The sequence below is a fragment of the Mustelus asterias genome, chromosome 2, assembly GCF_964213995.1.
Source record: "Mustelus asterias chromosome 2, sMusAst1.hap1.1, whole genome shotgun sequence".
NCBI classification, from domain to species: Eukaryota; Metazoa; Chordata; class Chondrichthyes; order Carcharhiniformes; family Triakidae; genus Mustelus; species Mustelus asterias.
Window position 1 is genome coordinate 146,938,551 of NC_135802.1, and position 12,918 is coordinate 146,951,468.

The window sequence follows — 12,918 nt, forward strand, 5'->3', positions numbered from 1 at the left end:
CAATGCCAGGAGTATTCGCAATAAAGTGGGTGAACTTGCAGCGTGGATCAGTACCTGGGACTTCGATGTTGTGGCTATTTCAGAGACATGGATAGAGCAGGGGCAGGAATGGATGCTGCAGGTCCCGGGGTTCAAATGTTTTAGTCGAAGTAGGGAAGGAGGTAGAAGAGGGGGAGGGGTAGCATTATTGGTCAAAGATTGTATCACAGTGTCAGAGAGGAGGTTTGATGAGGACTTATCTGTTGAGGTAGTATGGGCGGAGATTAGAAATAGGAGAGGAGAGGTCACCCTGTTGGGAGTCTTTTATAGACCTCCTAAAAGTTCTAGAGAGGTTGAGGAAAGGATTGCGGAGTCAATCCTGCTTAGGAGTGAAAGTAATAGGGCAATTGTTATGGGGGATTTTAACTTGACTAATATTGACTGGAATTGTTATAGCTCTAGCTCGTTAGAGGGGTCAGTTTTTGTTCAAAGCGTGCAGGAAGGTTTTTTGACTCAGTATGTAGACAGGCCAACTAGAGGTGAGGCTATATTGGATCTGGTGCTGGGAAATGAGCCAGACCAGGTGCTAGACTTGGAAGTTGGTGTGCATTTTGGTGATAGTGACCACAATTCGGTTACGTTCACCTTAGTGATGGAAAGGGATAGGCATGAACCTCGGGCCAGTGGTTTTAGCTGGGGGAAGGGTAATTATGAGGCTATTAGGAGAGAATTAGGAAACATAGGTTGGACTAGGAGATTACAGGGACTGGGAACGTCCGACATGTGGAGTTTTTTCAAGGAGCAGCTACTGCGAGTCTGTGATAGGTATGTCCCTGTCAGGCAAGGAGGAATTGGTAGGGCTAGGGAACCGTGGTGCACCAAAAAAGTTTCTTTGTTGGTTAAAAAGAAAAAGGAGGCTTATGTTCGGATGAGACGTGAGCACTCGGGTAGTGCACTAGAAAGCTTTAGATTGGCTAAGAGGGAGTTGAAGAGCGAGCTTAGAAGGGCTAAAAGGGGACATGAGAAGACTTTGGCGGATAGGGTTAAAGAGAATCCTAAGGCGTTCTATAGGTATGTCAAGAACAGAAGGTTGGTTAGGGCAAGTTTAGGGCCAGTTATAGATGGCAGAGGGAAGTTATGTGTGGAACCGGAGGAGATTGGTGAAGCATTGAACCAATATTTCTCTTCGGTGTTCACGCAAGGGGACATGAATATAGCTGAGGAGGACACTGGGTTGCAGGGGAGTAGAATAGACAGTATTACAGTTGATAAGGAGGATGTGCAGGATATTCTGGAGGGTCTGAAAATAGATAAATCCCCTGGTCCGGATGGGATTTATCCAAGGATTCTCTGGGAGGCAAGAGAAGTGATTGCAGAGCCTCTGGCTCTGATCTTCAGGTCGTCGTTGGCCTCTGGTATAGTACCAGAAGATTGGAGGTTAGCGAATGTTGTCCCATTGTTTAAGAAGGGGAACAGAGACTTCCCCGGGAATTATAGACCGGTGAGTCTCACTTCTGTTGTCGGCAAGATGTTGGAAAAAATTATAAGGGATAGGATTTATAGTTATTTGGAGAGTAATGAATTGATAGGTGATAGTCAGCATGGTTTTGTGGCAGGTAGGTCGTGCCTTACTAACCTTATTGAGTTTTTTGAGAAAGTGACCAAGGAGGTGGATGGGGGCAAGGCAGTGGACGTGGTATATATGGATTTTAGTAAGGCGTTTGATAAGGTTCACCATGGTAGGCTTCTGCAGAAAATGCAGATGTATGGGATTGGGGGTGATCTAGGAAATTGGATCAGGAATTGGCTAGCGGATAGGAAACAGAGGGTGGTGGTTGATAGTAAATATTCATCATGGAGTGCGGTTACAAGTGGTGTACCTCAGGGATCTGTTTTGGGGCCACTGCTGTTTGTAATATTTATTAATGATCTGGATGAGGGTATAGTTGGGTGGATTAGCAAATTTGCTGATGACACCAAAGTCGGTGGTGTGGTAGACAGTGAGGAAGGGTGTCGTAGTTTGCAGGAAGACTTAGACAGGTTGCAAAGTTGGGCCGAGAGGTGGCGGATGGAGTTTAATGCGGAGAAGTGTGAGGTAATTCACTTTGGTAGGAATAACAGATGTGTTGAGTATAGGGCTAACGGGAGGACTTTGAATAGTGTGGAGGAGCAGAGGGATCTAGGTGTATGTGTGCATAGATCCCTGAAAGTTGGGAATCAAGTAGATAAGGTTGTTAAGAAGGCATATGGTGTCTTGGCGTTTATTGGTAGGGGGATTGAATTTAGGAGTCGTAGCGTTATGTTGCAACTGTACACAACTCTGGTGCGGCCGCACTTGGAGTACTGTGTGCAGTTCTGGTCCCCACATTACAGGAAGGATGTGGAGGCTTTGGAGAGGGTGCCGAGGAGGTTTACCAGGATGTTGCCTGGTATGGAGGGGAGATCCTATGAGGAGAGGCTGAGGGATTTGGGATTGTTTTCGCTGGAAAGGCGGCGGCTAAGAGGGGATCTTATTGAAACATATAAGATGATTAGAGGTTTAGATAGGGTGGATAGTGATAGCCTTTTTCCTCTGATGGAGAAATCCAGCACGAGGGGGCATGGCTTTAAATTGAGGGGGGGTAGTTATAGAACCGATGTCAGGGGTAGGTTCTTTACCCAGAGGGTGGTGAGGGATTGGAATGCCCTGCCAGCATCAGTTGTAAATGCGCCTAGTTTGGGGGCGTTTAAGAGATCCGTAGATAGGTTCATGGACGAAAAGAAATTGGTTTAGGTTGGAGGGTCACAGTTTTTTTTTAACTGGTCGGTGCAACATCGTGGGCCGAAGGGCCTGTTCTGCGCTGTAATGTTCTATGTTCTATGGACAGAATAAACAAATCTTTCAGTACATGAGCTCCACAGCTCTGTATTCTCATCATACGCCATGACACCAGAAATTCCCGCCATTTTTTACTGGAAAGCGCTCGCATAAGCACGATGTGCCACAAAGACTTTTAGCACCACTTCGCTCTTTTTTCAAACAAAGTACCCCTGTGCTCAGCCTGTTTCCTTCCAAGTTTTGCAACAATCCCAGCTTTAAACCTATTAAGTTAAAGTTTAATTTATTAGTCACAAGCAAGGCTTACATTAACTCTGCAATGAAGCTACTGTGAAATTCCCCTAGTCGCCACAGCCCAGCGCCTGTTCGGGTCAATGCACCTAACCAGCACATCTTTTAGACTGTGGGAGGAAACCCACACATTCACGGGGAGAACATGCAAACTCCACACAGTGACCCAAGCCGGGAATCGAACCCAGGACCCTGGCGCTGTGAAGCAGCAGTGCTAACCACTGTGCCACCATGCTGCCCCAGGGTTGCTGGGTACTTCCTACTCATGATGCTCCCTGCACTGTTCCAGATCTTTCCGGGTAGAGCATGCAACAAGCTTCTTCTTGATGTTGTTTTGCCGAATCCTAAACAAGTTTAGAATCCTAAATTTTGGTTCATTCGATGGCTGCTTCCGTTATTCACCCGTCACCAGCTTTGGTGCAGTGATTTTTTTTTTAACTTCTGAAGTATAATTGCAGCGTGGACCGAAGATTTTTCTCTTGTTCTACATAATTTCTGCAATTCCTTTTTTTTTTGGATGTTTGCAGTGTGGGTCAATCACCTCGTCGCCAGTTTTCTTTGTAGTATTTTTAAAGGATAGACTTGCAGACCGCAAAAGCTTTATCGGAAAGGTGTTTACTCTACCGGCTGTTAGGATAGACTGCCCATTTGCCTGTGCAAATGGCTGATGATGTCATCAGGATGTCACGGGATTCAATCCCTTAGAGTGCCCTTTTTCCAACTAGGAATAAAATGAATACACATCGGGCGCTTTAGGAATGCTGCAATTTGCCTCAGAATTCTGAACTCTAGAAATCAGCCAATTTGATGGAGAATTCATCACCTGAATCCTTAACAATTGTGTCCAGCATTATCCTCTTTGCTTACACAGGGCAAGACAGTACAACGTATAATTTGTGTTTGACAAGATGGATGTGGAGAGGATGTCTCCTCTCGTGGGAGAATCTAAAATTCAGGGTCACTGTTTAAAAATAAGGGCTCACCCTTTTAAAAATGAGATGAGGGAATTTTTTTTCTCTCAGAGGGTCATGAGTCTTTGGGACTCTCTTCCTGAAAGGACGATGGAAGCAGAGTCTTTGAATATTTGTAAGGCAGAGGTGGGTCGATTCTTGGTAAGCAAGGAAGTGATAGGTTATCAGGGGTGGCCAGGATGCAGATTTGAGGTTGCTGTCAGTTCAGCCATGATCTTAGTGAATGGCGGAGCAGTTTTGAGGGGCTGAATGGCCTACTCCTGCTCCTTGTTCCTTATGTTTGAAACAAAGGGACCCTCGACACAGCTGAAGCGACTCAGCCATGTTTCTCACTCCTTAAAACTATCCAATGATCCTGAGCTATACATTGGTTATGATATCTCGTGTGGAAAAATGGGAGGGCAGCATGGTGGCACTGTGGTTAGCACTGCTGGCCTCAGAGTGCCAGGGATCCGGGTTCAATTCCGGCCTGGGACCATTGTCTGTGTGGAGTCTGCACGTTCTCCCCATGTCTGCATGGGTCTTCTCTGGGTGCTCCGGTTTCCTCCCACAGTCCAAAGATGTGTGGGTTATATTCATTGGTCATGTTAAATTGTCCCTTAGTGTCGGGGGGATTAGCAGGGTAAATCTGTGTGGTTACCCGGACAGGGCCTGGGTGGGATTGCTGTCGGTGCAGACCCCCAATGGGCTGAATGGCCTCCTTCTGCACTGTAGGGATTCTATGATTCTATAAAATTGGTCTGGGGTTTTTCTTCTCCCAGGAAATCCATGTGGCTTTGGATGGGATGGAGACCGTCTAACATTGCTCAAGGCAATGCAATTTTATGATGCACTTCAATTATCCACATAGAGTTAGCAATTCACAAAGACAATGGCTGCCCTGATGGAAAAGATAGGGTGGAAAGGACAGATGGATAGAAAACACAGACGAGGTGGGAATGATCAATGGATGGAAAGACAGAAGGCTGGAAAGAGATAAAGAAAAATAAGTGAACGGGAAAATGATAAATGAAAAAGGGGCAAGAAGCAAAGTTCTTCCCTACTCTTCAATAGGGAATCACGTACATCCACCAGACAGGAATTCTCTGCCCATTGAAGTGGTGGAGGCTTCCTCGCTGAATATGTTTAAATCACGGGTAGATAGTTTTCTGATCGATAAGGGAATTAGGGGATATGGGGAGCAGGCGGGTAAGTGGAACTGATTCGCTTCAGATCAGCCATGATCTTGTTGAATGGCGGGGCAGGCTCGAAGGGCCAGATGGCCTACTCCTGCTCCTATTTCTTATGTTCTTAGGGCTCGGTTTAACATCTCCACAGAAATACTTAAAGCTGTGTGCGCCATCTTACAGGAAAAAGATTTGATTAACAGCTTTCTAAATCAGAATCCTATGCTGAAGGATCTGTGTAATTATATTTCAGAGTCAAACAGAAACAATTTGATTGCTCTCCTCAGTATATAATTAGTCTCAAGGACCAATCTGTTTGATTATGAGTGGAAGATGGCTGTGTTTTAATCTGCATAATAGGCTGAAGTTAAAATGTTATAAAATTATGTGCATATTCTACCTTCATTGATATGTTGAAGAAAGATCAGACAAGTGTGATTCCAACTTAGGAGGAGGCTCATTCTAGAAACAGAAGGTCATTGGAACCTGCACTGCCATTCAACTAGATCTGTATCTGAAGCCTATTTACCCGCCTTGGTTCCATATCTCTTCATACCCCTCATTTAACAAAAGTTCAGTCTTGAGATTTTCAATTGACCCTAATCACAACAGGTTTCAGATGAAAGAGAGTTCCAAATTTCCACTACACTTTGTGTGAACAAGTCGTTCCTGATGCCACCCCTGCACAACCTCATTCTATATTTTGTGTTCCAGCCTCTGGGATTCTTACTGCTCCTCTCTACCCACCCTATCAATTCCTTTAATCATCTTAAACACCTCAATTCAATCACCCCTTAGTCTATACTCAAGGAAATACAGGCTTTGCCCACATAACCCATCCTCATATATTGATCCTTTTAAATAATAGGGCTGCATTTTGGTCATCATTGCTAACTGTACCTCTATGTCCTTTATATATTCTTCATCTGTGCACATGGCATTGAATATGGGCTGGGTATTTTAGAATCATAGAATCCCTACAGTGCAGAAGGAGGCCATTCAGCCCATCGAGTCTGCACCAAGCACAATCCCACCTAGGCCCTATCCCCATAACCCCATGTATTTACCCTTACTAATCTGGAGCACCTGGAGGAAACCCATGCAAACATTAGGAGAACGTCACCCAAGCTGGGAATCGAACCCGGGCCCCTGGCGCTGTGAGGCAGCAGTGCTACCCATTGTGCCACCGCGCCGAAGAGGTATCTGTGTAATTCCAGACTGACCATTTATATATGAATAAGGAGATCTGATGATGATGATGTTATGCCGTGTCTACCTTCAGCACAAAGTGATCTCAGTCAGAAACAGATCCAGCTCCTACCAGAAGGAATTTAGCGAATCACTTTCCACCACATGAGCGGCAGCCTAAATGTTTTAGCGACTGGGAAAAGAACCATCTTCTGACATCGAACCTAACTCTGCCTTACCCAACTTAAAATTGTGACCCTGGTCCCCCTCATGCTCTATTCAGTTGAAACAAATGACCCCTAATTCTAAGTCTCTCTGAAGTGTAGAGTCCCAGCCCTTTGAGATTGTCTTGATAACGAACTTGCTTCAAACTGGGAATTAATCTCGTGGATCTCCTCTGCACCCTTTCCAAAACTTCAATCTGTCCCACCTGATTGGTCGTGCCTGTTCAAGCACATTTATAATGACAGTGATAATTTTAGATGATTTGTAAAGGGTAATGGCCTAATAGTGTTAATGCTGGGCTATTAATCCAGAAACTCAGCTAATGTTCTGGGGAATTGGGTTCGAATCCCACCACGGCAGATGGTGGAATTTGAATTCAATCAAATAAAATCTGGAATTAAGAATCCATGGATAACCATTGTCGATTGTCAGAAAAATTCCACAGACTCCGGACCCTTTGAGAGAAGTAATTTCTCTTCATCTCCATTTTAAATCTGCCACCCCTTATCTTAAAACTATGACCTCTTGTTCTCGATTGCCCTATGAGAGGAAACATCCTCTCCATGTCTACTTTATCAATCTCCCTTATCATCTTGTATACCTCAATTAGATCTCCTCCCATTCTTCTAAGATCCAGGGAGTTTAGGGCTAAAGTGCCTGATCTCTCTTTGTAAGTTCTCTTTAGCTCTGATGAAGGGTCATAGAATCATAGAATCCTACAGTGCAGAAAGAGGCCATTCGGCCCATCGAGTCTGCACCAACCACAATCCCACCCAGGCCCTATCCCAATATCCCTACATATTTACCCACTAATCCCTCTAACCGATGCATCCCGGGACACTAAGGGGCAATTTAGAATGGCCAATCAACCTAGCCTGCACATCTTTGGACTGTGGGAGGAAACCGGAACACCCGGAGGAAACCCACGCAGACACAGGGAGAACATGAAAACTCCACACAGACAGTGACCCGAGCTGGGATTTGAACCCAGGTCCCTGGAGCTGTGAAGCAGCAGTGCTAACCACTGTGCTACCGTGCCGCCCAAGTTCATCTAGACTCGAAACGTTGGCTCTATTCTCTCTCCACAGATGCTGTCAGATCTGCTGAGATTTTCCAGCATTTTCTGTTTTTGTTTCAGATTCCAGCATCTGCAGTAATTTGCTTTTATCCCAGAGATTTAATACTTTGGCAAAGGGGTCTATGCTCTCTACCTGTTTGTTTTTCAAGTCTTTTATACAAAAAAATCTGGAATATAATCTAGACATCCAGGACCTAAAATTTTAATCTGGACATGGGTGGAAATTCAGGCAATCCCCGGACCAATGCTCAGAAAACCTAACAGGGATTCTACTCCATTTTTATTTTGAGCCATTTTCAGTTAAGCGGGATTTAGGAATTTTCCAGTACTTTGAGTCTGGTAATTCCACTACATATATTAAAAGGCCTCAGTACAACTCTTGCTGACTAGAAACTGGTTTGTGTAGTGATGAGGCCTTTGACACAGGCCTCAGAAGGACCCTCATGAAAGGCAATCAATTTTCTTTAAAATAGCAACTAGCTGTGGACTGATTCACCTCCGAGGGATAGATTAGTGTGATGACTCCATTTACTCACCTGACACTGGGCCTTACTGCTGCCAACTCTTTCTTTGGTGTGACATGTTGGAATTTCATGCCTTAATCATACAGCTTAGGCAAAGAAGAACAAACTTGCATTTATATAGTACCCTTCATGACCTCAGAATATCCAAAGCACCTTACAACTAAGTTAGTACATTGTGGTGTGGTCATTTTTGTAGCGCAAGGTAATGTGGGAGTTACCTCTGCAATGTCCCATAAACAGCAAGGAGATACTCACCTGATTACCTAATTTTGTGATGTTGGTTGTGAAATAAATATAAAACAACAGGGTGCTGTGTTGAAGTGTGAATGTGGATGAGGCCTTGCATTAATGTCTCATCCAATAGATGGCACCTCTTGACAGTGCAGCACTCTTTCAGTTCAGAATTGAAATGACTGCCTAGATTTTGTCTGCAGTGGGACTTGAACCCACAACCTTCTGACTCTGAGGTGATAAAGAGACATGGCTGATAGAGAAGTCTGTTTTGTATCCCATCATTACTTCTGCATCTTGGAGACATTAATTTGCTCCCCCCGGTTAGTTCCACACCGTACTTTACACCAGTTTATCTTGGCTGTTATATTAGCAGTAGCTGAAGCCTAGAGTAATACTGTTGGTTTGTGTTGGTCATTGAGTGTCCTTAAGACAGAGATAGATAGGTTCTTGATTAATAAGGGGATCAGGGGTTATGGGGAAAAGGCAGGAGAATGGGGATGAGAAAAATATCAGCCATGTTAGAATGGCGGAGCAGACTCGATGGGCTGAGTGGCCTAATTCTGCTCCTATGTCTCATGGTCTTATGGTGCCATTTTGAGCAGAATGCATTCACCAGCATTTTCTTAACATGTCAGATTTTGTTAAGAGAAGTAAACCCAATTTCTCATTTACCTATCTTTCCCAGAAAGCTGCATGATTGTTGGTCATGATGTGCACTTGCTCTGCGACTGACACTTGAAAGACCAGCCATCCCATCCATTATTCTGGCCTCTTGCGCTTCTCTGATTTTCTTTGCTTTAACACTGGAGGCTGCCTGGAACAGCAAGCTCTGGCATTTCCTGCCTCCACATCTCAACCCTGCTCTTTTCTTTAGGATGCACCTTATATATTTTGTTGACCAAGCTTTGGTCACATGTCCCAATATCTTCTGAATTGAGTAGGCATCAAATTTTGTTTGATAATGCCCCTGAGAATTAGCGACTTGGGACATTTTAATATGTTACTGGCACTACATAAACATAAATTGACCTTGCTAGATTGAAAAACATGGCGGGATTCTCCGGCCGCAATGCGCCCCAAGACTGGAAATTCCCTCCCGAACTTTAAATGGTCCCCTGCATTTATGATTCCCGCAGCAGGCAAGATGGGAGAATTTTGGCCCCTGTCTGTATTGTTAATCCAGATTAGCTCATAAGTCAAAGAATGTTTAATGTGAAATCTAACACAATCGGAAAAGCAGCCAGCATAATCAAGGACTCCACACACCCCGGACATATTCTCTTCCACCTTCTGTCGGGAAAAAGATACAAAAGTCTGAGGTCACGTACCAACCGTTTCAAGAACAGTTTCTTCCCAGCTGCCATCAGACCTTTGAATGATCCTATCAACTATTAATTTGATCTTTCTCTACACCCTAGCTATGACTGTAACACTATATTCTGTACGCTCTCCTTTCCTTCCCCCCTATGTACTCTATGAACGGTATGTTTTGGCTGTACAGTATGCAAGAAGCAATACTTTTCACTGTATCCCAATACATGTGACAATAATAAATCAAATTGATCAATTCAACAATTCCCCTTTGAATTCTAAATGGAACAGAAACAAGAATACCCTCGCAGAACATTCTAACGCTTGGCTGCTCAGAAACATAGAAACGAGAAGTGGAATAGGCCAATCGGCTCTTCGAGACTGCTCCACCATTCATTTTGATCGTGGCTGATCATTGAATTCAATATCCCGATTCCTCCCATATCCCTTGATCCCTTGAGCCCCAAGAACTATATCTAATTTCTTCTTGAAATCAGACAATGTTTTGACTCAACTACATTCGGTGGTAGTGAATTCCACACATTCACCACCCTCTGGGGGCTTCTATGGGGCAGAGATCCAGGGACAGAATTATACAAGTGCAGGAGCTAGTTATAACTCAACAACCTCCCCTTGATGTTGATCATAGACAAGATATTCAGGTAGCTGTTCGCGTATGATATTGGGGTGTTATCATTCAGCCGATTGCGCCAAGCTTAAACGATTGCATTTTGCTTTATCCGCACAGAAGTTCGAGGAAACAACACCTGGTTGGTATTTCTGCCCATTGCTCCCGTGGAGACAACGCAGGCTGGAATTTTAGTCATAGCAGGAATCACCATTGTTCTCGGACTCGCTTCACTGCTGTTACTTGGTCACTTGCTGGGCTTTCACATTTATCTGCGTGAGTTTCATTTGTCTTTTCAAATTATGGAGGGAATTTCCAGATTTTCTTTTAGTGGTAAAGGGCTGTGATTTAAATTTCAGTCTGCCGTGCTGCATTGCTGGTCATGACATTCAGGTAGGTAGTGGGTGGGCTGGGAGTGGGATGTGATTGGGAAGGAGGGGAGTGAGTGGACAGGAGACCTGAATTTTTGGCAGCAATGGTTAAAGGACAATGGTTGTGCCACCAGTAGTCCACCTGTTCCTCAATGCAGTGGGTCCACCGCTCAGAATCCAGGATGGATCCATTTTGGGAAAAGACCTCTTATTTGTGCATGATGTAGTCTCTAGACATCTATACTCCAGCCTTTACTAATGCAGCACCCTAACAGTGCAGAATGTAAACTGATAAAGCCACCTGACATGATAGATACTAAGATGGCCATTTTATGCCTGTAAAATAGATGCTGCACTGACCAATTTCCAGATCCAGGTGTCCTATTTGAGACAGTTACAAATGTCAAATTTAACAAACTATCCATCAGCAAAGGGTTTTGAAGTGGGCGAGATGGAGTGATTTGGTGATGGTGTTCCAGTAAGAAGGCAAAGGGAGTTGAAGGTCTTCCCGCTCACCAACATTGCCCATCTACACCTCATCTCCTCAGCCACTAAAACAATTCTTCACACTTTTTTCCTTCAATTACTCCCATTATTCACCCTCCATAACTCTACTTTGGACAGAACTTTGCTTTTCTTATCCTGTCTTGTCCTCTATTGCATTAACTCCTCTTCACCTACCATCCATTTCTCACAATCTGGTTTCCTGTTTTCTATCCCAAGAATAAATTAAAAATCTTCAGCCTCATCTTCAGATACGTCTCTCTATAGGCTCTGGTTGATCTTCACAATCTCCTCCAGTCTTCTGTGCCCTTTGGCACTCTTCCATCCTATCACTGTAATCTTCTCCAGCCACTCTCATGCCCACTCACTTTCTCTCACCATTGGTGATGAAACCTTCAGCTACCCGAGCCCTACTTTCCAGAACTCTGAATTTAAATCCTTCCATCTTTCCCCTTCTTTCTCATAGGATTGCACAGAATATGGTACAGAAACAGACTCTCAGCCCAGCTACGTTGGCCTTTATCATCAACTTGAGCCTTCTCCTGTCTTTCCTGATCTTGACCAACCTCCCTTTAAATACATCGGCATATTCATTTCAATCACTCCCTGTGATAGCGAGCACCACATTCTCACCTCTCTCTGGGTAAAGCTGTTTCTTCTCAGTTCAATATTGGATTTCTTGGTGACTATCTTATATTGATGGCCTCTAATTATTCTCTTTCCCACAACAGGAAACTTTCTCCCTGTATCCACTCTATAAAAACCTTCCATCATTTTAAAAACCTCTCTTAGGTCACCCCTCAGATTTCTTTTTTCACGAAAAAATTCGTTCCTGATATGCATAACCTTTCCACATCCAAGATGCGTGTGTGCGTGCGTGTGTCACTCCCAGTCATGGGGTTCACATTCACAGCTCACACAGTGGTTGCACGTGAATGCATTAAGTGACACAGTGCCTCATTGTGCCTGGGACCAAGATTTGATTCTGACCTTGGATGATGGTGTAAAGTTTGCACATTCTCCCCATGTTTGCGTGGGTTTCCTCCGGGTGCTCCAATTTCCTCCTACAGTCCAAAGGTGGATTAGCCATGTAAATACTTGGGGTTACGGGATAGAGTGGTCGGTGTGGGGGGGAGGGGGGAGAGAAAGTGTATTTGGGATGCTCTTTTGGAGAGTGGTGCAGACTCAATTGGCTGAATGGCCTCTTTCTGCGCTGTAGGGATTCTTTGGTTCTATGGTACAAAGAACAAAGAACAGTACAGCACAGGAGCAGGCCCTTCGGCCTTCCAAGCCTGTACCAATCACGTTGTCCTTTCTAAACCAACCGCTTATATCCCTCCATTCCCTGTCTGTTCATATGTCTATCCAGATAAGTCTTAAATGTCGCTAACGTGTCTGCCTCAGCCACCTCACTTGGCAGTGCATTCCAGGCCCCCACCACCCTCTGTGTAAAAAAACTTCCCCGCACATCTCCACTGAACCTTTCCCCCCTTACTTAGAACTTGTGCTCCCTTGTAATTGTCATTTCTGCCCTGGGAAAAAGCTTCCAACTGTTCACCCTATCTATACCCCTCATAATTTTCTGAACTTCTATCAGGTTGCCCCTCAGTCTCCGTCTTTCCAGGGAGAA

At 44.4% G+C, this 12,918-nt stretch overlaps 1 protein-coding gene across 3 annotated transcripts in view; it reads left to right on the forward strand.

The window, feature by feature from the left end:
- The window catches only part of zdhhc11 (zDHHC palmitoyltransferase 11), a 108,134-nt gene that overhangs the window by 76,280 nt on the left and 18,936 nt on the right, over positions 1-12,918 (forward strand). For 2 of the 3 annotated variants that reach the window (XM_078229121.1, XM_078229115.1), the window contains one exon: positions 10,534-10,689. The exons of the other annotated variant lie outside the window; for it this stretch is intronic. In XM_078229121.1, coding sequence (XP_078085247.1) covers positions 10,534-10,689 — 156 coding nt within the window. The remainder of the gene's footprint in view (positions 1-10,533; positions 10,690-12,918) is intronic. 3 annotated transcript variants of the gene reach the window in all.